A 27,966-nucleotide genomic window follows, 5' to 3' on the forward strand; every position below is an offset into this window, starting at 1 on the left:
TTTAACATCATCCATTACAGTGACCCACTAGTAACCTACTGTACAGCAGAGTGACATCCTCTTACCCACCTTTTTTTTTTATTTATATTTTTATTTAATTTTTATCTGTATTTATATTTGTAAATAGTGTTGATAAGTGTAAATTATAAAATTAAGAAACATTTGAACTCTTGTCTCCCCACAAGCTCAGATTTTTGGAGACAACATTTTTCACATGCCATTTATTTGTGTTAAATTTAATATGTAACTATTCTTTTGAAAAATAACAATAAATATTATTATTATAATTAAAAAAAAATAAAAATAAATGTAATTTTACAAATATCATTAGATTAGAATTTTAGATAAAATTAGAACGCTTGCAGTTTAATATTTTTAAAAGATTATTCAATGACTAATTTACGAATTTTAATATGTTTTACCAAAATATTCGATATCCCAATAACTTTGGTGGTTGGAGTTCCTGTTGAGTAGTACAATAAATTGAATTCACAGTAACAGTGGTTATAAGTTGATGTTTATGAAATGCAGAAATTATTTTAGGTGATAATGTTGTCTGTATATCTGAATCTGAACACGACGAAGGTACACAGAGTGCTGTATTGATTTCGTTGCGTTGTATTTTCATCAAACCAGAATCATTCTAAATAAAAAATAAACTTATTAAGCTAATAACATAACTAGTGAAAAATTAAGACTATTGGTTGTTAAAAGTTATCCTACTTTATTCAAAAATTGGTCAATAATGAAATTTATGATTGAAATGAAATGAAATCGTATTTATTAATTCATAAAACCATTTTATAGTTTTAAGTAGAATAATTTCGATTTGTAACATCATTTTCATTAAATTTCAGATGTTAAGTGATACGCGTGTTGCAATAGTAAAATGATATAATAATTATAGTTATCATTGGCGCAAATAGGGGGGGGGGGACTTAGTCCCCCCCAAATGTCGGTCAAGTCCCCCAAATTCAAAATCTAGTAATTAGTACTAATTTTTATATTCTCTGGTACTAAGCAATATGGCCTATGGGAAGGGAGGCTTGAGTCCCCCCATAAAATTTTGTCAATTTGATAGTTATTATCGTACCATTCATACTCGAAAGATTGTAATATTATTTTATCCATTCAGATATTATTAACCAATATAATTAGCTAATACTAACCGAATATCATTATATCGATACCTGTATAAATTACGTAATAAATAATAAATAGGTAATATAAAAATTGTTTGTACTAAATTTTGTAAAATTATTATAATATTAAATATAATACTATAAGTTTGATTACATATTATTTAATTTTATTTATTTCAGATTTCAGGAATATAGTTGATCGAATAAAATATTAAAGTTGGAATATATATGTATAACTAACCTTAGTAGATTCCCACACAGAGTCTGTTGGATTTAGATTAGAAGGTGTTATGTTGTTATAATTTGGATACAATTTCGCAGTAGGTAAAAAACGAATACTTATAATGCAATATTGAGGACTTAATTCCAAATCAGTAGTAACAGTTTTTAAACATTCATCAAAATTTCCAAAGTCAAAAGATCTCCCAGCTAAGATCCCCGTAGGAAATTTAGATGACGCGTCATACACTGAAAATACAAATATTTATTTTAAAATTTCATTCTGAATAATATAAATAGTAAAACAAAACAAACCGATAAATATGTACAAATGGATAATACACGATTTAACATTAACAATGATACAATTGCAGGCTACAGTGTTCGTCATGACAGAATCCTAGGGGTGCCTAAATAAATTATTTTGCGATTAAGCGACGTACCTACGAGAAATTAAACAGTTAGCATATACCTTGATACATAATATTTTAATTTTTTGTTGAATTTATGTCATATACCATAAATGAAAATCAATAGGAACACTCATTGGAAGAACTCATTACACAATTACAAATTGTTCGCTATATTAATATAGTTTTACTTCTATCATCCAGTAGTATTATACAACTATACAAGTATAAAACTCCATATTATACAATAATCTTTGTAACTGTGTAAACAACTTCTGATTCATAATACTGTGAATATTAAACGATATATCAAGCCCTAACACGGGGACAATATAGAATCTATAGTATTATTTTCACCGTCTCACCAATGAAAATAATCCAATGTAACATTATATTATTTAAATTATTTCTTCTCCCTCCATATAATAATATAATAGGTACCTGTATAATAATTTATTCAAACATTTTGTTCAAGTAACTATATCGATTATAGGACAACATACAAATTATTGGCCCAAACATAATTTGCCGGAATTATAATATGTTTTAATTTTGCATTAATAATACATAACATATGGGTAAGTACAATATGTATGTTACCATATAAGACTCTACGTAGGTAGGTACTTAAACACACGCAATTATCTACCAAATATAATCAATAATGAACGTATGAACTTAATATTTAATAATAATATAAAACAGAGCAATGAGTACATTTAAAATTGAAAAATTACATCATTGTTTACAATAGGTAGCTGTTATATTGTTCTCAATTCTCGGGGGGTAGGGATAAAGTACATGTTTATTATAAAAAATCTTATTAATTTTCTTCACTTGCTTGATATAATTTTTTTATTTGTAAAATTTAAACGCTTGGTATAGCGCATACTGTATAAAATTATTATGATCAAACTAATATAATATAAGCTTACTTTGAATCGCCCACAATTTAAGGTCTCTCAACCCTTCTCGATACTCCAGTCCATGACGTTTGCACACTATCCCTCCATCAGGCGTGTATTCGTCCAAAGCGTCGGACAAAATTTTCGTAACCCATAGCTGCGACTGAAAATTTGATTGGCTGTAAACGGCCAACACAGACGTCATCAAGAATATTGTCAACATAATATTGCTATCCGTCATTTCTTATCGCACACACGATGTCCATACGGCAAGTACTCGTACTGGACTCATCTATAACTGTGTTTAGTTAAAAACAATACAATCGCATAATATAGTCAAGGAAAACGGCATTGCACACGATCGAGTTTAACGGAATTTTCCAATAAAAATGCCTTTACTATTACTTAATGTTTTCAGTTAAAGCTTAACGGTATACTATTATTGTGTATATTGACGTAACAGTTAAAATCAATATTTTTATACACATTATAAAATAGTATAATGTTGAATTGTTCCATATTATATTATATATTTTTGTAAAAAAATAAATCGATTCCAGAAGACACGTTAAGAAAATAACTATGGTCTATATCTAACACAAGTATCGAAGTAAGTGTAATGTGTACATAAGATGAATACATACAGACTTGTAGATAATAAAATTATTATTTTTATTCATATTTAGGTAGGTTTATGGTACTATTTGTATTTGTATGTGTTTTTATAATAAATGGTTCAGGTAGTAAAACTGTAGTAAATATATAATTTAAGTTTTATATTTTTTTCCTTAAATAAATAGGTTAGGTAACTACTAATCTCAACAAAATTATTAAATTTTGTTTAAGTTTCCTTAATTAAACAAAACAAAAAAATTATAATAAATCTAAAAATAAATGTCTTATAAGATATATTAATGTTGCACATTCTAACCAGTTTTTTAACAGTCATAAGTCATAACTAAGGAGTATAAGGCGAAGTTCCGGTTATATGGCAATGAACAGAATAAATTCAGTGCACGTAATTGCAAAGAGCAATATAAAAGGTAATTTTTGAGTTCTTAAATCATGTAAACAAATAAATTCACGTCATTCCTTAGTCGATTGGGTACATAAAAACAACATAATGTTTAATACCAAGCATATTGTTGCACTACGATTACCAATAAAACAATTAATATCGTAAACAGAAATATGATATTATTAAAATTTAAAATATATTTTTTATATATTGTTTTTATTAACTATTACCTACATAATATGTTTATTACAATTATACCAGAATAAATCGTTAACTTTAAACACACATTGAAGTTCCACCAGTTGAGGAATTCTTTGTTCTAGGAAACATGTCTTTTTTATTTTCTTCATTATTCTTTCATTATTCTGATAAAATATCTGTAACAGATTGTGTAATAAAAAAACTTTAAACTCAAATTATGATCACATAAAAGGGTTGCTGAAATATATAAGTTAATAATTTAACTACAGGCACGTATAGGTAATTAATAATAAGTCAATGAACTTTAAATGGAATTATATAAATTGGGCTGATAAATAACGAATGGCCAGCGGTGAATGTTTTAATCATTATTTATAATCGATATGAATGCAACAAAACCAGTTTATAACATAGGCCCTCTAATATTATCATATTTAAATGTATTCTAATATTTACAAAATATACCTAGTTTTACATATATAACTAAATATTAACATACATTTATATTTTGGTTGAGCTTTTTTTTCATCAATAATTAAAACTTTTTATTAATAAAATAAATGTTGAGCGTTATCACATTCAATGAATAATATATACCTAATTACCTTCATATTACCTAACTATAATAATGTACCATGTCCATAACTATTACCTACATTAAAATTTTGACTTTTAACTATGAACATGATCTAATTGGCTATTTCCTATTTAAAATTATGTTTTACATTATTTACATAATGAATCATTGTTATTTTTCTGAATATTTATGAAACGATATATTATGGTTATAATTTATAAATGATAACTTATGTAAGAATGTGTGTCTATTAATATCAATATTTCATATTATACTTTAACAACAGACACAATTAAAATAATATAGTATAAGTTATTATTTATTGTGTATCAAAACAAGAACATATTGTAAACATTATTTATTATTTAATTATAGTTTACTGAAAACAGTATGTGTAATATTTGAAATTTAATTTGCTCGTAAGTCGTAGGAAGATGATTGCCATCAACAAACTAGTCATTGCAAAATATTTTTGAATGAATTTATACATGTATTGTAGATTTACTCATATGTAGTGGATAGTAACTAACCGTGTGCAGTGAAGGATAAATAGGTAAGTGTTTAACATTAGTGGACACGAGCGCTAATTTATGCTACCAATAATTATTGTTCTTAAATAATATTCATTTGAAAATTAAAAAAATATATCATACAGCTGAGGTTTTCGTAATGAATTTGTGAAATTAACTAAAAGGTAAAAAATGTATTTTTAAAGTTTTTATAAATTAAAATAATCTTCATTAATAGGTACTTCGTACATTGTGAGTAAGTGACAATGTCTCCTATAAATTTTATGAAACAAATCTAATGGGTATACTTATAATTTAACTAAAACTTAATAGAATAAGTTTGTTGTTATAGACTATAGTTGACAAATTTAGCACTTTAGCAGCGACGATTAATAATTATAGTGGTACTGGTTTAATTACTCCTCATACCCAAATACTGATGAAAATCTTAACGCTTTATGCATTCATCAAATTCTGTTATCATCAGTATATTATATATTAGGGTGATTTGCCAAGCACCCTTTTCTATTGTTTCCTTTAGTATAGTGAATTTATTCTGAATTTTGGAATTTTAGACTGAGCAGAACAAAGATGTATTGATTTTACAATAATACAATTAGGTATGTGTTTTTTTTTATTTGTCTGTCGTCACCTTTTGGGGCTGTAAAAATACTTATCTGTAACTTCGGGAGATCAAAAGTAAAACATTCTCAGCCGTTTTCAAAAACGTAGTGAAAAACAAAAAAAAAGATTTGAAAGCCGGCAATTTTACGCAAAACCAATTTGTGACATAATTGATTTTGTTTTTTGCTGTAATTTAAAAACGAATAGCCGTTGATACTTTAATTTTTCACTTCAATTAAATTCATTGAGTAGATTACTGAAATCCAAATATTTTAAAAATATTGAACAACATTTTTATAGATTTTTGAAGTTCAAATGTTTACAAAACTATAGATATTTAAACAAAAAATAACAATCTTAGTTATTCTATTGTAATTTAACATTGTTATTCTTGGGTACCTAATTGAACCTTTTGAAGTATAACATTATATTTTATACACATAATAACATTTTTTAATGTAATGTTTTCGGAAAAAAATTAATTCAACCTAGTATAAATTACTCCACTAGCAATAATATCATAAAATATATTTAGTAATATAGGCTAACGCCTGACAGACTGTCTTCCCTTAGAATCATTTTTCATATACAATATAATATGGTTCTATCATTGAATTCAAATCAAATGTAACACGTTCATTATTAAAGTGACCCACACAACACGTAAAGTGCATTTGAGCCGCTGTATCCACTTTCCAACCTAGTATTGCTAACTAGTAATTACCTACATTTTTATGCATAAAATGTACAGCCTGCATATAAAAGGACACGGTTCTCATTTAAAAACAAACTTGAACCATCTCTCACATGATTATTCTTAAATGGTAAAAAATCTAATTATTCCAAAATATGGTAATTTAGTGTGTAAAAATTTAAAAATCAGAATTAAAAAAAAACATTGAAAGAGGGTGAGCATGCTTGATGAATCACTCTCTATAATATATACTAAGGCGAACAGCATGACATACAACATTTTTTATGTCGCAAATTTATTTAAACTACACACCACGCGAACTCATTGTTGAGTTATTAATCATATATTCGCATATATCTCGCGTATTTTAAGATTATAATATAAGTATATAGGTACTAAAGTAACCGATAATTAATGTTGTCCGTGTTAAATGGTAATTTAAACCGATTCAAATAAGATATTCAGAGCACCTTGTAAAAACTAAATGCATAAACATTCCGTTCGAGATGATAAACGGGCGCGTACCATATAATATTATAGTCTCCTTGGGAGCTCGGACCAGGCAAACTGTATCAGGTATCCCTATCGTGTACTTGACACGGTTATAATCAAAGATATTTTATTGTTTACGCTATCCTTCATACGTTTACTTATGAAAGGTCATAACTATTGAACGTTACACTGTTGGTATTAGTGTTATATATTATGTAGACATATGATCTGCATATTATGTGCCATGAGCCGAAAGATATTGTACATAATAATATTAGGTATAGGTAGTCAAATAATATTATATCAACGTCAATCGTACCGGGTTTACTTGAATGTATATCCACGCTATGCTATTCTAAAATATTAAAATGCAAATTTAGTCATATCGACTTACAAGCCATAATGTATGTAAGGATGTGAATAGTGTAACACCATAACTAAGATAATATTATTTCCTAATATTATAGTTTCCTACTTTTACAACGTTCGTTATATTTTAATATGATTAATGATATAATAAATGTATTGTTACATATAAAATGTCTATATTATATTCTTACCGTTAAACAGTGATACTATTAAAAGCAAAATCCCATGTGGAAGTATGACAAAATGTATACTTGCTTAGGTATAGTAACGTACAGATAACAATAAAAAATAAAAAACGATTGTATTTAAAAAAAAAATAAAATTATCAACAATAATTTATTACGAAAACGTTTTTTTATTCAGACAAGCTTGCTCTAGTCGTTGACTATTGTGGACAAAATGTTGTGGCACGTTGGCAATTAATAATGACGCTGAAGAGTGGAATCGTGATCCAGTTGCACACGTGAACGACAAATAATTTAAAAGTTAAATAATAAAAACAAATTTATTTTTCGATTTTGACAGTGGTTTATTTTATAATTCGAATGTACTTTTACCAAACATAATAGTATAGGTATACATAAAAGGACAACGCATGTTTATAAATTAGTTCAGACTTCAGGATTAATAATACAAGATATATAATAAACTTACAAAAATCAATAGGTTTTTTCTCTACTTTTTAATCTCTCTACAGGTCTAAAAAATAATTTAATCTTTGAGAAAATATTTGAATGTATTTTAAAATAAATATCTAAACGTAGATGGATACTATTTATTAGATTCTGGCATTCTGAAGATTTCATTAGATGAGATGTAGAACATATTATATTCATGGATAAAATCACACATAGTACAGGTATACCGATTCATTTTTATAAATAAATTAGGAAAACGATTCTAAGCTAATCAAAGTTAAATTTGGAATTAAATTTTTTTTTTAAATTAATAAAAAAAAAAAAAATATGTCTATATAATATGCATAACACCAGCTTTATATAATATTGAATTTATAAAAATGAGGACTAAAATTGATATAGATTTTGTTTTACGCTATAAAATATACATGTAGTGTTGTAAACCAAATAAAATAACACACCACATCATTAGATTTTAAGAAAATAACAGGGTTTATACCAAAGAGCAAAAGCGATATTGGCATATTGCCATATTGGTTTTATACTTTTGTGTTATATTTTCTATACACAAAAAAAAATGTTATTTGTAATCACCCTTTATACATGTAGATTTGATAAACAGACACCGGTTTATTATTAATTGTATTTATCTAATTATGAAAATACTTGTACCTAAATTAACTTGATTTCTTTATTTTTTAATAAGCAGATGACTATATTTTTTTTACTCATTTTATTTTAGATCTTCATTTATAATGTTAAAAGCTTTAAAAATTATGTTAAATTAAAAAAAAAAGTTGTTATGACCTTAAAAAATATTTATTTATTGACGGAATGACGAGAATTCCTTCATTGGTCAAGGTAATATCGACTCGATCAGTATCTTTAATAATAAGACCTCATAATGATCTTGCATTTACAAATCTATGTATTTACTATAATAATTTAGACCAGGACATTTTAAACTTGTTTATAAAGTATTTATTAAAGTACCTATATTTATACGCGGAAAATCAATCTCTGATAGCCGATAGCCACTAGCTATCATTAAAAAATATATTTTTGAGACCTAGGTACATTAAATTAAACTGACTATCCACATTATAATATTATAAAAGTAATAACATGGATTCAGAGTAGGTATAATGTACATCATCTATTGTGACTTTGTGAGCGTGGCGTATATCTACGTCACGTAAGAGTTTTAAACTATGAAATTAAAAACCTATAGGCGTGTTAATAAAATATTATAAATAATACTGTCGTATTCTACTGTTATTATTATTAGCCTTTTTACTACCAAACTACAAACATTTATTTAACGATTTAAATTTTTAAAAATTAAAAGTATTTTAATTATCTCTGCGTCAATTAATAAACTATTTATCGTATGAAAGTCATGTACCTATACAAATATTTAAATATTATATATAAGTCAGGGCCCAATTTTTATGTAAATTCATATTCTTCTACACTTAGGTAACTTGGAATAATTCTGATTAAATATATCAACGTTTCTTAATTCGTAGATCATATATATACCTATAGTTAATTATTTTTTCAATATTTTTGGATACTTGAATAAAAATGAATTAATAAGTAATCTTTGAAAACTTATATACCTACCATTTTCCTAGTATTTGTATGCATATTATTGAACATGAGTATGTTTAAATACGTTCATCTTCTAGAATATTTTTTGAGTAAAAATCATTGATACTGCTAAAATAAGTGTTTGTGTTTTAATGTAATCTCTTCGTTAACAATATAATTATTGCAAATAAAATAAATTGTTTAATATTTCAAATATTTCTACTGTGCGTCGTGCCGCTCTGAAAAATATATCTTGTAATAATAATTGAAAATAAAATATTAAACTTAGGACAACACTCTACATATATTTTATCAATAACTCACGACATTAGATCATGGCGTTTCTGCAGGTGTATAGGTATTTTAATTTTTAATATCGATCAATCGTTCACACCTTGGTTTGATCTCAGACCTGTGCGTGCGACAAGGAAGCATTGGATTTGCATACACAAAACGCCGCGCCGATGGAGTGCTAAAGAGGATAGCAGAACAGTGCGTATAATAGTATATGATAAAAAAAGACTATTCACGTGCACGTATTGTATACACACTTGACAGGTCGTCCTTTTGCGGTGAAAATCAATTAATCGATGAAATTGTAGACGGCGTAATGTGAAACCGAAATTTTAACGGCAAAATGTTGTAGGTAAGATTGTAATTGACGAAGACGACGTCGGCCGAACTACACTGTCAACCCGTATAGTGGTTCTGAATCCTGTCGACCTTGCAACGTCCAAATTCATAAGCACAAAATAATAATAATAATTTATATTCATAGGACATATTATACATAACATAATATAATATGGGCCGTGTATCAACGGCGATGTATTTTATGTATTATGTATTTTCGTATTGCACGCAAACGCCGGCAGTGCGCACCTGGGCCGCCCAGTCTGAACCGCTGCATTATCCTACAAATCACTTTCACCTCTCGCGATATTGGACCAAGAGCTTTGGCACAGTTAGTGCACGCCACTTGTCGCCACCGCCCGGCATATCAGCGCAGATCACAATATATCCATCCGAACTGTGATATTTACATTTTTTTCATTTTTACACGTGAGTATCTAAACAATATTATATCTATTATTATAATATTATTCATATTTGTAGTGGTTTAAATGTATAATATATAGGCACCACAATAAAAAATAAATTATGTTGTGTTAATGTTTTTGATACATGTATGATAATAATAAAATCAATGTAGGTACTATTATAGTAGTAGGTATATCGTAAACCGAGGTTGACAGTCGTCTCAACGTACCTATTTTTGTTTTTAGTAAAACATCGGTAAAATTGAAGTTTATTATTTTCGTAGTTGAACGGTTTCATATCATATCATAAAGAAAAACTTAATTAACTTAACTAATTAATTTTAACAAAAAAACTAAACTTTTAATATTCCGAAATAAATTAACGAATAAATTAGTATTATATAAAATAAATTATCCGTCAATGATGATTCATTTCAAAGTTTAACACAGTTTTATAAAAATATTTTTTGTTTAAAGTGGTATTTTATATTTTATTAATATCTTGACTATTAAGGAAAATTTGGCCCGAATTCCTAAATAAACATTTATAATTTTAATTTCTAATATTCTCAATGCTAAAAATCCCTACTACAGACAAAACGTTGATTTATTTTTATTTTCATCTAAAATACTAATTTCTTAATCTTCGATGACAATGAAATTTTTTTATTTTATTAGCAATTTGACAAAAATGTGAAAACCATGAACTTCATTGTACCTACCTACTATACTTTTGACATTACTATTTAGGTATAATTTACATCAACAGTATAATGTATTTTGAGTCTACAAATTATTATTAAATATTATTGGTCTTGGAGTTACTAGTTTGTCGTTAGATACGTATTTATATTTTTCAATATAATTTTTATCGTAAAATATCTCTATTACCTATCAGCTATTCTTAAAAGGAAACCTTGTTTTTTGACTAAAAAAAACAGTTTAAATAATTTACTTATTAACTACTTAATCATTAAATGAACATAGAAATTACTCAAATGAGTATAAATATGTTTAATTAAAAATGAAAATCACGAATAATAATATAATGATATTTAATTTACCGCTATATTTAATGTATAATATTTCACAGCCACAGATACTACGTCGAATTTGTATGATCTTAAATATAACAAAAAAAAATTAATTAAACTCTGTACACACTATTAATTTAGTTTAGTTTGGTAAGTAAATAGGTACCTGAACTATGCTATTAATGTTGTTAATTATTGTAGAAAAGAATAGATAATAGTAATTTCAAATATCTTCGTTTTTAAAAAGGGTAAAATAATGATCATTGCGTTAACGATATGGTTATTAATTTATCATACAAAATTGAAAATATACAATAGTTAAGAGATATTGACGTTTCATTCAAAAATATTAGTTATTTCTTATTAATATTTTATTATTTGGCAGTTTTTAGATAATCAATTAATAATATATTATATTTATATTGTAATTAAGGCGACTGGTGCCGATGCTATTTTGTCCTCAAAAAATACACTCTGCGGGAATAACGTACTGCATTGTAGAATCAACCAAATTTCATATATTTTTTTTAATTTATAGAGTGAAATATTCTACAGCCCGCATTGATCTCTGTTTTCCAATATTTTATTCTCAAACTTTATAATATGTCTAAAAAAAAAGATAAAAAGCATTTTTTTTACAAATTTTTAATATAATTATTTGAAATAAAGTGCAAAATCAGAGGTCGATGCAGACTGTAGGAAGTCTTCTTCTTTCGGATAAAAAAATAGTCATCAAAATCCGATAATTCTACAAAGCTTGAGAGTTACTCCCGTAAAGCCACTTTTTTCGATATAATACACCCTATCAACCACATCTAAATAGGTATCGGCCATTGGGTAGATTAGTGGAAAAGTCTTATAATTGAGGTGGCAAATTTTAAATATAAAATTTAATTTTCAAATTTTATAGAATTGTGGAAAATTTTAAAAACTGGCATCGAGACCCTTATAATGCAATAATATTATATTTAATTTAACACTTATATTTTATAGAATAACAAGCTTATTTAAAACTTATTCTACACAATTTTAATTTTAAATATTAATGTATACATATCGTATAAGCCTAATATATACCTCCTTTACTTGTTAATATATATAATTAGGTTTATTATTTTATATGAGGTAGTCCATTTTGTTCAAGGTCATAATGTTCTTAAAAATTACTATAACTAGAACTCGATTACATTGATAGCATTTTAACGCTCGGTAATAGTCATGTATGACTAGGTAGTAGGTACCTATGTAATAATAATATTAATTTAAACACTTACCTACATTTCTACAAGACCTTAAATGGACTAAAAATTAATAACCTTAAAAAGTATCTAATTAAATATAAGTAAAAGTACATTATTATGATTTTTAAGGACATAAAATATATCTTTTGTGTTTCCTATTTATGTAAACATTAGGTATTTATGTATTAATTGTTTTAAAATTAATATGGAACTTTTATCACATATAAAAAGTACCGTTATATTAATAGTGTTAAATACACATGAGTATTGAATTTAGTATATTCTTATAAATTTCATCTAAAATTGCATTATAGATGAAATATATTTTATTAATCAAAACTGATAATTTAGTTAGTATTGGTAACTAGTATACATATTATGTGGCTCATAGTGAATGCGTAGTATTCCAACAAATTAAATAATAACGTAATATTATTATTTATAAAAATTAGCTTACGTAATATAGGTATATTTAATAATCCGGTTTTTAAATATTACAAATTATTCCAATCTAGGTCTTTAACTCTTAAATTGTTTTTTAGTACTTATCTATACCTACCTTACCAAAAATGTATCCTTATTTGTATGTATGTTAAAATAATATGATAAAATGTTATCAGTTGTCACATAAAATACATAAAAATGGAACATTTGGAAAAAAATATGCCTTATTGTGAAATAGTAATGAAATAATATTATTTTACGCACGTAATCTGTGTCCATCCACGAAGATGGATGACTCAAAATGAAATGCGTATTTGCTGCATGCGTGAGCTTGATTTACCTTTGATTTTTTATAAATTAGTTCACCTATTTATTAAAACAGTATGGAGTAAAAAGTTACGACGAACTTGAAACATTAATTGCATAATGATATTTAAAAGTATTAGATAACCATAGTCAGTAATTTATTCAATTTATTCAATCTAGAATATTAGAATCTATATTTTTAAACGGATACATTAAATTGAAAGTGAAAAGGTCAGTACCTACCTACATCAAACGGTCATGTCCGTGCTTTAATTACAGTGTTATTGGATTTATTATCTATGGTGTAGGACGTAGGTGCTGTAATACTGACCGAATTAATGCTAGATTTTTTAATATCGTTCAGTTAAAATCGAATTATTATTAGTAGGTACCTCTTCTACAACCGGGTAGTTTTTCACTTCTCCTGAACAGTTTTGTGAAAGTGTGTTATTATTGTTATTGTTGGTTACTCAGTTACTCTTCTGCTCTTCAATTCAGAGTTTACTGAGTAGGTAGGTAGGTAAATAGTAAACAGTGAATACCTACTGTCCTACTATCATTCTCATGTACCTAAACTTAAAGTTTATAGATGATTACACTTTAAAAATAGGTACACATATAATATAAGACATGACGTATTTGTAAGTGTGAATATAATAATATATAGGTGTATATGAAATTAATAACGCAAAAAATTGTTAATGAATAATTGTTTATAAAACATTATAAAATAAAAATCAATTTTCAAATGGCTCAAATAATAGATAAATGCACATTTTCATATTTTATTCAATTTTTAAATGTTGCATAAAAACACGTGATTCATATTACTAATAACTTATGAATTGTACACAGTCCACACATTTCATATATTGCATGTAGCCTACATATATATCTATTACAAAATGTTAATGAGATACTTTATTGCTGTTATTTGTATTCATAATTTATCACGATTTTTTCATTGTACTAATAATATTATGTATACCTAGTACAAACGTGTAAAATTGCATTCGATTATGTTAATCAAAAATATTAATACTATTTAATAAAATTTAATTTTTAGTATTTCGTAACACGCATCACGCGTTGAGTATTATGCTTACTATTAGCACCAACAGAACTGTTATTGACTAAAGAGGTACAATAAGAGTATATTTTATATTATTGTGTGATACTCACAATATGATGGGTGCATTTTGTTTTCATCAACATTTAGGTCTCCACAATACTCCACTTAACGTTACTTTATGTTTTTCAGCCAAGATTAGTCAATATATAAACTAAAATACTATGCACGTGACTAAAATGCAAGTCATTTATGCAAATTCACTGTTAATAATATCATTATTATTGCTGACGTCATTTCATAATAATCACTCAGACAGTCGTTACATGGCAATATATAATTTTTCACCAAAATATGATTCAAAATGTAAATACAGCACAAAATAATTGTAGGTATACAATTGCACTCAAATAAAATTGGTGTACTTATCCGCTGTCTACCTAAACTTACTATCAGTCTTGTAAAGTATTTAAGTAAAAGTATTTGAGTAAAAGTATTCAAATACTTTTTTAAGTATTGAATAACTTTTTAAATACTTTCAGCATGAAGTATTTTGAATGGTATTTTAAATACTTTTTTGTATTGAATACTTTTTGGTATTGAATACTTTGGTTTGTTATTTCGAACTTTTTATTTTTATTCGAAATAATTGGTTGGAAAAATATTATTGTCAGCTACGAATAATATAGGCAATAAGTTTTTTTACAAAAAAACTTGAAATGAAATGTTTGATCTGTGTGGGTACCAAAGGGATATGACCAGCGGGTATTTAGTGTGGGTGGAGCAACCATGACCAAAAAGAGAAGCAGTATGACCGATGAAAATTTTGAATACATTATGTTTTTAAAATGTAATAAACATTTATTTAATAAATAATAAATAAAAATGATTATAAACCTACTACTTATGTGTCTATATTATGATAATTAGAAATCCACTTTAAAAATCAAAAGTATTTGAAAAGAAGTATTTGTAATACTATATAATTAAAGTATTTGGGTAGTATCTTAAATACTTAAAAAAATGTATTTGAGTATTTACTCGAGTACTTTTTAAAAGTATTCATTACAGGACTGCTTACTATTACTACCGACAAAAACATTTATTAGATTCTTTCTTTATTGATATGTGAATATTGATTTATTTTAATGTTAAACTTCGTATGGATTTGAAAACCCACATTTTCGTGATGATCTCGGAAATGGATTTATTTTATACCAGTTGTGAGTGAGATTAATTGATGCAATATACTAGTCCAGTGGTTCTTAACCTGTGGTCCTCGGCCCACTGGGGGTCCGCGATACTCATGTCGGGGGTCCGCGGCAGCCTTAACACATAACATGCGTCAATAATTGACATGAATGCATTATTACAATATTGTTGGATTATTTTTTTTTTCATATATAATATGTAGATTCTACACCAAATAATTCTATTATTAAAATTTACTAAGTATAATCAGTTTTCTTGTTCATACGAAATGTAAATGTGTACAGAACTGTAGTTTCGGCAGTCTTATATTTACTGCCACCAATAGTGCAGTTGATCAATCGTACTCAATTATGGTTTTATATTACATTTTTATGAAAAATTAATTGTAATAAAATAATTATAAATGTGTATGTATTGTTAAGTCTGCTTATGTTATTTGTTATATAAAATAATTATTATAATTTTGGTTATGATAACATGAGATGTTTTGTAAAAAAAAGGTATTAAAAAAAAATTTGTTAAGGGGGTCCGTGATTTCTAGAAATCTTTTATCAGGGGTCCGTGATCTACAAAAGGTTAAGACCCGCTGTACTAGTCCATATAACATGGTATAATTTACTGTTATAGAATAATACAATATAGTTGTTTACGCATCGTTAAGACTTGTCACTTGAAATCTCTTGAATTTCCTTCTCTGTTTTACCATCGAATACAAATTTTGTCTTACGACATAGGTACTTACAGTTGTAAGTGATTTTTTAATATTTAATAAAATTGGCTTGACGTGAATAATTCTCATGACAAAATATTTTATTATGTATGTGCAATACTGTTGTATATTTTTAAATGTCTTTGGTACTCTCTTTTACCGACAACTGAATAGTGGGTACATTACTGGAATTAATTTGTATACAATAAGTAAATTATAATATTACAATGGTATTTGTCTTATAAAATATTTGAAAGAAGGGACACCTGAAACTAGTAAGTTTTTAAAAGTGTTTCATAATTCTGTGATGAGATACCGATCAATACATTTCGGGAATCAGATAGTTCTCACGACGTAGGTATAATACTCACGACGTATGGGTATTTTGATGAAACAACGAAAAAATAAATGGTTAATTTGGCTAATATTTCAATAATATATTATACGAATATGTTACCTACCTATTATTATATGAATCCTAATATTACATTTAGATACTAGATAGTAATATAATATATATATAATATATAAAATATATATAATGTCATAACTATAATATATAATACACACCGACACACGATATGACCAACAGATGATTTGATACATACATAATATATACGTAGGTGTGTAGACGTGCCTGTACAGAATAACGCACGAAAAGAAGATATTGTCGCAGCAGGTAATTTAATAATGGTAAACTGACAACTAAAGTTACTTAAAGTTTCGCTGTAATAAAATAATACGTTATATTATGTAGGCATTAAACTCCTTAATTAGACACCTATAGGTATCTACTCGCTCGTAAAAATGTATCCTACTGTATATCTAGATAGATGTCTTACAGGCCTGTGACATAAAAAATAATATTGTCGCGACGATACGTGCGCGAAAACTATTTCAAAATTAATAAGCTATTATGTTCGTCAAATGGGTGAGGTTTCTTCGCGAGACCAGTCAAACCCGATTGCTGGTTTTATATTCGCTGAGAGATGTCCATGCGTACTTATGTAATACGGTTTGCGAAGGATTTTTCAACCTCTCTCGAAAAATAAAAAAATTATATTTATGTATATCGAGAACACCGCCTCGGGCCGTTCCACTGCAGACCGCTCTACATTTATACTATAAGCCTACCCACGTGTATACGCACGCACTAATGACACTTTTATTTTTTATTTTTTCTTTCCAAGGGCGCCAACGCAAAAAATGTACCTGTATCGCTCGACATAACATATGAAAGAATATTGTGAACGAAAAGTGAAAGAAAATTTAAAAAAAACGGTTCGTATAATATAATATAATAATTATATGTGATATACATATGACCAGAAATATTGTTCTCATTATATTATTATTATCGTTAGTATTTATTATTTAGTATATACATAAATGACTATACTCAGGAGATTTCGAGTGTTTCAAGAAGGTCGATTTATGAATTATCGGCTAATAGTCGGAAGGTCGGCTTGAGTCGATGGACTGTCGAAAAGCCTCATATAATATTATTAGAGTCGTAATATTGGCCATATATCAATATAGATTGTTATTTTAATTTCAGATGGCTGAAGGACCAAGATTGTCTGTTCTACTAATCGTGTTCCTCGTTTTCAACTCGGCATATTCCGGTAAATAAACTTCTGTTTTACTTTTTTTCTTTTGTATTATTATTATTTGTGATGACGTAAAGTTAGGAAATTACGAATATAGGTTTTAATGTTTTATCAAAAAACACAATATTATAAAACAATTTATTTTTACTGTTAGTACTCCTTCATAATTTTAATTATTTATTTAAATTTAAGTTAGTAATTATAAAATATTAAGTATTTAAATATTTTTTAAAGTCAAAACAAAAATAATAGATTTATTTAGAACAGCGTTTAATTGTTATAAATTATAATTGTATTAACTTAAGTAGGTGGGTACCTAAAAGATTTGCCTAATAAATAGGTAACCCCGGCAAAAATAACCCCGGAAATTTAGTCCCCGAAAAAATAACCCTATGATAAAAATGATATGTAGGTACTTGTCACATATTAACGTGGTTTTAATTACAGTCTATGTATGACTTAAAAACAAATAGTCAATTTTTGTTTCAGTCAAATATATTTTTAAATGTCAATAATATTTACGTTCGACGGTAAGGTGGTATTGATTCAAAAGATAATAACAATAATCATATAATATGATAGAAATATAAACTATTATAATAATTAAATATTAATCATTGTTCTCACACCGACCGTTTTATAATTTTGCAAAATCTCTTATGGGGTTATTTTTTCTGTGGTTATTTTTTCGCGGTACCACCTAAAACGGATATAAGGTAATATTATTAATTCATATGATTTAAATAAATTAATATAGATACCTACTTAAAATCATATAACAACAACATACACTCCTACATTGATATAAAATAGTTGATTTGGTTCGTTCTTATCATCAAAAAACATTTTAATTTATAATTCTAGAAAATATACAAAAATGCGAGAATACGCCTATGAAACAAATCATTTGTGAGTTTGGAACCGCCAAAGACATACCTAACTTTGACAGTTGTCTGTGTACACACATCGCAGTCCCGGTCAGCTTAGAATCGGAAAAAGACGATGAAACTTCGGGTAAATATAATAATACATAATTCAATTATCGATTATGTGATATCCGCATGAACCACTTATTTGTTTTTACATCATCCGTCTTGTGTACCTATAAGACTTTACGCCGACGATAAAATCGTACAAACAAACCAATGGCGATCTCAAGTCGTTGGCTGCTATTTCCATGTACGCGGAAGACGTTGCAAAGAAGACAAACCAGATTTGCAGCGAAATCATCAGTGTGTTGACTCACTACGATGGCGTACAATTGGATCTAAGGCAATCTGACGTGTCCGTAGATAAATCACTCGTTGTGCATTTCTTCAAGGTGAGTTGGTCAACATAATATGGCACACCCTACTATATAGGTAATGTTCCGATGGCATTACAACAAAACTATACCACAGAGTATATTAATATATAATCATAACTGCGTACGTACTGTTATTATTATTATTATTATTATTATTATGCGATTATTACACGGACAATAATAATTATTATACCGACTAAACACGGTGGTTTCCTTTTTTTTAAATAGTATTACTATAGTTGACTATCCATCTTAAGTTTCACATGATGGATAGGTAATTGATATGGTAGCCTTAAACTTGAATTTCAAATCACGATGATGTAATAGGTACAACTTTGACGTCCGACCCAATAATATGGACATGTTAATTTGACCGTTTATTGACGACAGAAGAAAAATTATACCTATAGTCCCACACGCACAAGCGACGATAGGATATGTTATTAAATGTTAGTCATTTTTACGCAATGTAGGTAAGTTCAAGGTCATAATTGGAACCGGTCATTCATAATAATAAAATATAATCTAATCTGAAACCAAAACCCAAACTTGAGCACACATATTGTTGAATTATGTAATGGAAAATCAGTATTTTATAATTTACTGCATATGTAGCCATGTATGCGATGTATGTAAAAATCATATTGATATGACAGTGCAATTTTTTTTTTTGAAGAAATAAATAATTTATTGGTCAAGTTAATATTTGTCATTAAAAATATACTTTGATTCTACCAATACCTGTTAAGTAAAGTATTATTTAGATATAAGAAATAATCATGAAATTAAATGATTTTTATTGTTTATTATTGCTTATTTTAAATTGGAATTTAAAAATGCAATTTTAAACTATTTTATTTTATTACTTACATTTGTTATTTTTAATTTATACTATACTGTATTCTTCTGAACTGTGCACTCATTTATTTATTTATTTATTTAACAATGAACAGTTTAATAATAATCATTTCCATAGGTACTATCGTCAGAAATTGAAGATAAATTCAAAATAGAGTCAGCAAATAACTCTTTAAATATATTTAAAAATTCAAAAGAAATCCAATTGGTGCTTCCTCCAAATGCTGCCATATTAACGAAATTTTATGATCTCAAAAAACTTACCAAGTAAGATTTACAATAATCTAAACAAACTACAAATGAAATACAATGACGTAATTTAAAATTTTAGGTATGTGAATTTCTTTATAATTGCAACACATAATCTTGTAGACAATTCTGCAGAACAAGGTTATTCCTACCACCCCAGTCGTCTTATGGGAGCCGACGATTTACTGAATGCTGTAAGAAATATATAAAATTAATAAATGCATACAATTATTAATTTGTAAATTTTTAATCATTTCAGGATTCCTTAATTGATCTTGTAATTGGACTTGGTGTTGACCATTCATCTATACTTTTATCATTGCCTTCTACTGCAATTCAATTTGAGCTCAAGGATCCCACCCAAAACACTCCTCGGTCACCAGTAACTGGATTACCAACAACAATTACACGCCAAAAAGTAATTAAAAATACAATAATTAGGGGTTATTGAATTGGTTGTAAGGCAGGGTAATAGAAATACTATATTTTTTTATAAAATTTCCATTAGCTTTGGGTGTAAATATGAATTATGTTAGTCATTTAAAAGTCAAACAATACCTAATTTAATCACAATGTTATGTTTATCTTTTACTTAAGTGTTATTTAATTAACTTTGTTATTGTTTTATTGTAGGTAGGTACCTCTTAAAATATAAATTAGTTAAACAGATATTATAAGTGTGCATAGTGTATACCTATATTAAAAAAAAATTTAATTAAAAAAATATATACGAGTTACATTTGACCCAAGCGCTGTTACAATGATTGTTTACACATATTTATAAATGAACTATGTTGCTTGATTAATTGGTGTTATAAATAAGTATAATAAAGTTTATTAAATAAACTATAAACAAAGTAAAAAGTTAAAATCTTTTCAGAAATAAATTATAATATGAAAAATGCAATAATTGTATTTTTACAATCAACTCGGCATAACATAAATATTTGATAATGTTTTAGATGTGTGAAGAAATGAAAGAAGGTAATTGGACCATCGAAAGAGATGAAGATTTAACAGCACCATATGCATTCATGAATAAAACATGGATGTCATTTGATGATAGTGTTAGCGTTTCAATTAAAGTATGTATAATTATTTTTAATTTTAAAAATATTAATGAATTCAAATTAAAACATTTTTCTGTAGGGAAAATACATATTGTTACGAGATTTAGCTGGAGCAGTTATTACTGACGTCGAAGCGTTGGATTGGAAACTGACATGCTTAAACCAAACTGCAGTAGAACCTTTAAAAGAGCTTACAAAAACGTTTACTGAAACTGCAAGAAAATCTAGATCAGCTCAATTATTAAGTTTACAAGAACAATTACAACGGCCGGCTGATCAAGGATTCTATTTTAACAGTACTATATTAAACTATTGATGTGTATAATTTGCATAATTATTTTACCAATGAATTTTATATTAGATGAAATTAGTTATTCACCATATTACATCGAAAGGGTGGTTACCAGGGACGGCGAAGTTCACGCAATTCGAAAAGATACAAAAACCGAATTTGAATGTTCACGTCAAGGGTACTTTAGACATCCAAGTGGTTGTAATCGATTCTATCGTTGTGTAAAATTCGATCAAAAATCAAACTATTTTACGGTCTACGAATATGATTGTCCTGATGGTTTGGCATTTGATGAAAAAGTTGAGGTATGCGTATGGCCAGGATCTTTATCAAATACAGGAGCTTGTCAAGGTAAACAGTCAATAGTTTTACAAAATTCAATAATATTGTTTAAAGTTGCCAGTTGGATAGTTTTCCTATATTTTGTCATAATTTAATATATAATATACAAAATCCAAAATATTTGTTTTATATATTATTTTTAGGTTCAAGTGAAATAGCTCCAGTTCCAAGGAATCAATTTGTCTGTCCCCCGATAGAAGGTTACTACGCTGATCCTGAAAACTGTCGGTGGTTTTTCGCTTGTCTTGATCATACTAAAGATGGTTATACTCCACTTACAGCATATGAATTCAGATGTCCATTTGGATTAGTGTTTGACGAAAAAACATTAAAATGTGACTGGCAATGGAAAGTGGGATCTTGTGGTACATCAAAATAATATTTTATTCTTTATTTGTATTATAATTATAATTATTATTATTATTATTATTATTCTGTACTAGTCTCTAATGTTTTATTTTATTTTAGGAACCTCCGGAAAGTCATATCATAACTACGGAGAACAATCTTACCAAACAAACCAATTCAATACATACTACGAAAAAGAGCCGTCTGTTCCTTATTACGGAAAATATAATCAAGATCAACCTCAATTTTCGTTTGATCACAGTGATTCTTATATTGCTCCGAGTAAATTAAATTTCCCATATTCTACAACTACTAAACCTTATTTATCATATGGATCTACAGAAAATTATGTTACACCAAATGCACCTCAATTCTTATACAGTTCAGCTCAATCGTACGCATCACCAAGTGGTAGTCCTCAAATTTCATATGGTTCACCAGATACCTATGTTGACCATAATCAACATCAGTCTTTATATGGATTAACAGGAACTTACGCTTCGACAAAAAGTCCTGAATTCTCATATGGATCTACGGAATCATATGCCACTACAAGTAAACCACAATTATTTTACAGTCAAAATGAAGGTTACTCCGGCACAAACAAACCTCAATACTTCTATGAACCTTCAGAATCTCATTCTACTACAAGCAAACCTCAATTATTTTACGGATCTTCAGAATCGTACACTACAACACGCCAACCTCAATTCTCGTTTGGTCCTTCAGAATCGTATTCTACCACAAGCAAACCTCAATTCTTGTATGGATCTTCAGAATCGTATTCTACCACTAGCAAGCCTCAATATTTGTATGGATCTTCAGAATCTTATTCTACTACGATCAAACCACAATTCCCATACATCAAAACAGATGCTTATGTAACACCAAATCATTATAGTAAATTACCAAACTTCGATTTGAATAATTATAGAAATTTAGGAATACTTTATCATCAACAACACGATTCTGAAATTGAACCACAACACCATGCTGGAACTCTTCTTCACCAACAAAATAATTTTGAAAGTATACCAGTTAATAAAAACTACGACTCTCATAAAAATGATGTACAATATCCACCACTAAAAGATTTTGAAACATATTCTACAACTCAAGGACCTTTAAACAAAATACCCAGTGCTAGATTCTCCTCAGAAAGTTATTCGTCGTCTAATGTCTATTCAAACCCATCAATACCCTATGAAAATAATGAATTCAAAAATTCTTATACTATTTTGGGAGGACCAAATGGATACGATTCTCACAAAGTTAATGAACATTATCAGCCTTCATATAATTTTGAAACATATTCAACAACTCTTAAACCCATCGCTAAATTGCCTGAGATACCAAATTACTCAGAATCAAATATTTATCTGAAGCCTACTTCTAAACCATTTGAAGATTATTTACATGAAATTTCTCATTCAACATCAAATGAAGAATCAAAATTACAATATTCTACTACTGGTTCACCTTATTTATCTTCGTCTCCAAGTATTGACTTTAACGATTACCATATTTCTTCTTCTACACAAAAACCCACATTACATGACACCAGCTTACATAAAGAACAGTTCAAGGCTCAATTTAATTTTGATGATTATCTATCAAGGCTTTCCAGTCACCAATATCCATCTACTACTTCTTCTGTGGTTGACTATACACCGTCTATTCATGGAAATAGCTATGATAATAGCTTTGCACAAACTTTATCTACATATTCATCCACCACTCCAAAACCCTCTGTATTTTACTATAGCTCACCGTCGCCAATATCAAATACATTTAAAGATACATCTAATTTCCCATTATATTCAACGTCACCAAAAGCGAAAGAATACTCCGAGAGTTATGGATCTTCGTTATCATACCCCGTAACTACTGAAAAATCCGTAGATTATAATTCACCCATTTCTTCAACTTATGCTCCTCTAGTGTACAGTCCTTCAGTTACCCCAAGTTCATACACACCTACATTCAAACCAACTGTTGACTATTACACTCCATCGTCTACAGTTACAAATGATGATTCTGTTTTTGTCGAAGAACTCATTTCCAAACTGTCAAAAACTCCAATTCCAATTACATATTCAACTAGTACGCCTAAACCAATATACTCCAACTATCCATCACAACAAGCTGGAGATTATATACCAAACGATTCTTTCAATATTGACGAGTACATATCAAAATTATCTGAATCTATTGAAAATTCTACACCAAAACCAATATACTCGAGCACTACTCAAAAACCTTATGCCGTACCATACAGTTCAAATGACTATTCATCTCGCCCACTACCCACTTCAGTTTACTTATCTCCAACTGAAGAGCCTAAGACATTTGATCATGAGTCATATTCAGCACTTCCTATTCAATCAACTACGTGTAAACCTGAAGCTTCAATAAAAATATCATCCCCTAAAGTACCATACATTCCATCGCTCGAATCTGTTTTTAGTGTAAGACCTCCTGTGACATACACACAAAGGCCAGAACCATTGATTGGCTATTCTAGCACGGCGTCTGACTTAATAAATTACTATCATAATATTCACTCATCTTTAGATTCAGCTTATCGTTCACCATTACCTAGATATTATGCTGCTCCGATGGGAAATTCACTCTACACGAATAATTACACTTTGCCCAGAGAATATGAGAAAGACGGTGGACATCATTTACATGCAGCTTATCCAGCGTACCCTATGAGTCATCCAATAGTTGTGGAACAAGTTAGTCCAGAACTGAATGCAGAGTTCGAACGTTACTATACAGCTGGAATAAGACAGAACTTGAAGAGCGAAGAAAACGGAAAAGTTCTCGTAGTTGGTGACAATAGTCCTCTAATTGTAAGTAAATTGGGTGCTCAATGTGACTGTGCGAAAAAGAAGAAACCAACAATTGTATCAACCACAACCAGGACAGTAATCGAACACGACGAAGACGATGACGATGAAAAAACATCGAGTGTAAAGGAAGTAGAAACGAAGACCAAAGTAGTATTGGAAGAAGTAAAAAAACCATCAAATAAAAAGTTATGTACCCGTGCAGGGTTATTTAGAGATCCGAAACAATGTAATAAATTCTATTCATGTAATTGGGACAAGTGGACCCAAAAGTATGAACTTAGCGAGTTTAAATGTCCAATCCACCTCGCTTTTGACGAAAATCTAAGCGCTTGTAACTGGCCGTCTAAAGGACCGGCGTGCTCACACGATACGCTCATTAATTACTCCAATTAATTTTATATAAAATCAAGAACATTTAAAAATGAACATAACTTTTCATATTATGGAACACGTTTCAGTGTTTTCAAAACACAATATTAACTTGTAAACAATGTATACATATATTATTTAAGTGGTGATAATTATTGTTCTCAACATGTATTTTCATACATGTTATATAAGCAGTACAATAATTAATGTATTTAAATAAGTAAGGTACGTATAATGGGTTGATTTATCACCAAAATATTATTAAAGTATATAGTGTACATATTGTAGTTTTCAATTATTAAATATTACCTACTTATTCAAATTCAGTGAATGTTACAGTATTTTAAATATGTAATACTAAACTTTACATACCTGAATCTGTTTATATTATTTAGTAGTTAATAAAATACAGTTTAAGGAGACAAAAGTAAAAAATATTCTATGCAAAACGCAAATTATTATGTTTAACAATATCTATTGTACAAACACCAGCAGCTAAAATTATTTCAATATAACGTCTTACGTCAAAACAAGTTACAATAAGCAACAGCTTTATTTAATTTTTTTTTTACAACTACGGAATTAAGGCACAATATTTATAAATAGGTAAATGCTAAATATATTTCATATTAATGTATTATATTATGAATTATTTGTAAATAATAAATATTTTTAACAGCTATAATTATTGTTTTGATTTAACATAGATATGTTTTTCTACTACCTATGGATACTTATTAGACGTCATAATAGTTGTTACTTACCTATCTACCTATTTCATGACCAATTTTTTCTCAGATATTTTCTGACTGATTTCGCGTAACGTTCAGCCATTGCCCAACACCGAAAAATAATTTAGAATTTTGTCCGCATTACAGTAGTCACTGGGCATATTAGATCTCGTTAGTTTACCTTTTTTATTGAATAAGTTAACTTTCAAGTATTCAAGTTATTATTACTCATCTTATTTTCACTCGTGTAGGCTTGCTCGATGAATATTCACTAATCGAAAGGCCTATGTGGTCATGTGCCCATGTATATGTTTAATACGGTCAATATGTTACCGTCAGGTCCATGGAGTTATATAAATAAATTAAAGTGACAAAATTTGTCTATTAATGCCTTGTTTATACAGTGTTACCATCTTATGTGAAAAAAATGTGGTGTAATTACCATTTTATTGTTTTTCCAATTTAATGGTTCTTAGTTATACTGTATGGTCAGAACTCAGAATCTGATCACAAGATGTACGATCGTCGATCACAATCACGAGCAGCAGCTCGCCTACGTCACTAGGGCACTATAGATACTATAGATTATAATATGTAGAGCCTTAACGTCACATTGAGCCGAGATACATAGGTACTACATCAGTGGCGGATCCAGGGCTTAATTTTGGGAGGGGCATGGGGGGGGGGCAAAAGTACAAAAAGTTGCAAGATTGGCTACAAAATTGGCTAAACACAGTGTAAAACAAAAGAAAACTACGGTGTTGGGGGGGGCAATGCTCCTTTGCACCCCCTCCTGGATCCGCCACTGTACTACATTGCAAGTTTAGAGTGGCCATCTGTCCCGTCACCGTAATTGATCTCGGTATAAGTCTAGTTTAGCGCCCACGTGAATTTTTCGATTTTTTTTTCGGAAACCTATGTATTTCGACGAGTTTAAAACGATGGTGTAAAAATTAATTTGCGGAAATGATTATTTTGGAAGTTACAGCCTTCCAAAGTTTGCGATTTTACGTTTATACGCATGCGCGCAGCACAACTATAAGCGCAGCGACGAGTGCCGCCAAACGTGTTATCACTGCACATATACTATACAACATAACATACCCCGTGACAGGTGCGTCGTCCTGGCACCCGTAAATCGTCAAAACCGACCCTAACATATCTCATTTTTTTGTACCCGATTTGTACCCATTTGAACCCCCCATAAAAAAATTTGTACCCCTCTCCCTTTTACGCAAAACCAAATCCCCCGTCCGGGTGCTGTAACGACGTTGTCCTGGCACCCGGAACCACCAGAAGTCAACCGATCGATTTCGGACCTATCTCATTTTTTTGTACCCGATTTGTACCCATTTGAACCCTCCCTAAAAAATTTTGTACCCATTTCCTTTTTACACAAAACCGAATCCCGAGTCCGGGTGCTGTAAAAACGTCGTCCTGGCACCCGGAACCACCTGGAATCGACCGATCGATTTCGGACCTATCTC

At 28.7% G+C, this 27,966-nt stretch overlaps 2 protein-coding genes across 2 annotated transcripts; one reads left to right on the forward strand and one right to left on the reverse strand.

Moving 5' to 3' along the window:
- Positions 1–385: 385 nt before the first annotated feature.
- Positions 386–10,161, reverse strand: LOC100571774. Its single transcript, XM_003244531.3, has 7 exons — positions 9,943–10,161; positions 9,716–9,863; positions 9,425–9,630; positions 3,953–4,071; positions 2,707–2,974; positions 1,384–1,610; positions 386–643 (listed from the first exon to the last, which is right to left on the reverse strand). Exons 5-7 carry the CDS (start codon positions 2,915–2,917, stop codon positions 419–421), a joined length of 663 nt encoding a protein of 220 aa, XP_003244579.2. The 5' UTR covers positions 2,918–2,974; positions 3,953–4,071; positions 9,425–9,630; positions 9,716–9,863; positions 9,943–10,161; the 3' UTR covers positions 386–418.
- A 159-nt stretch (positions 10,162–10,320) lies between these two features.
- On the forward strand, positions 10,321–25,795 carry LOC100162732. Its single transcript, XM_001945435.5, has 13 exons — positions 10,321–10,453; positions 17,637–17,727; positions 18,005–18,071; positions 18,921–19,070; positions 19,166–19,377; positions 20,339–20,487; positions 20,552–20,663; positions 20,729–20,887; positions 21,432–21,554; positions 21,619–21,835; positions 21,901–22,182; positions 22,317–22,538; positions 22,642–25,795. Exons 2-13 carry the CDS (start codon positions 17,680–17,682, stop codon positions 25,770–25,772), a joined length of 4,872 nt encoding a protein of 1,623 aa, XP_001945470.2. The 5' UTR covers positions 10,321–10,453; positions 17,637–17,679; the 3' UTR covers positions 25,773–25,795.
- The last annotated feature ends 2,171 nt before the right edge of the window (positions 25,796–27,966 follow it).

This window comes from Acyrthosiphon pisum, chromosome A1, assembly GCF_005508785.2.
Source record: "Acyrthosiphon pisum isolate AL4f chromosome A1, pea_aphid_22Mar2018_4r6ur, whole genome shotgun sequence".
Classification (NCBI taxonomy): domain Eukaryota; kingdom Metazoa; phylum Arthropoda; class Insecta; order Hemiptera; family Aphididae; genus Acyrthosiphon; species Acyrthosiphon pisum.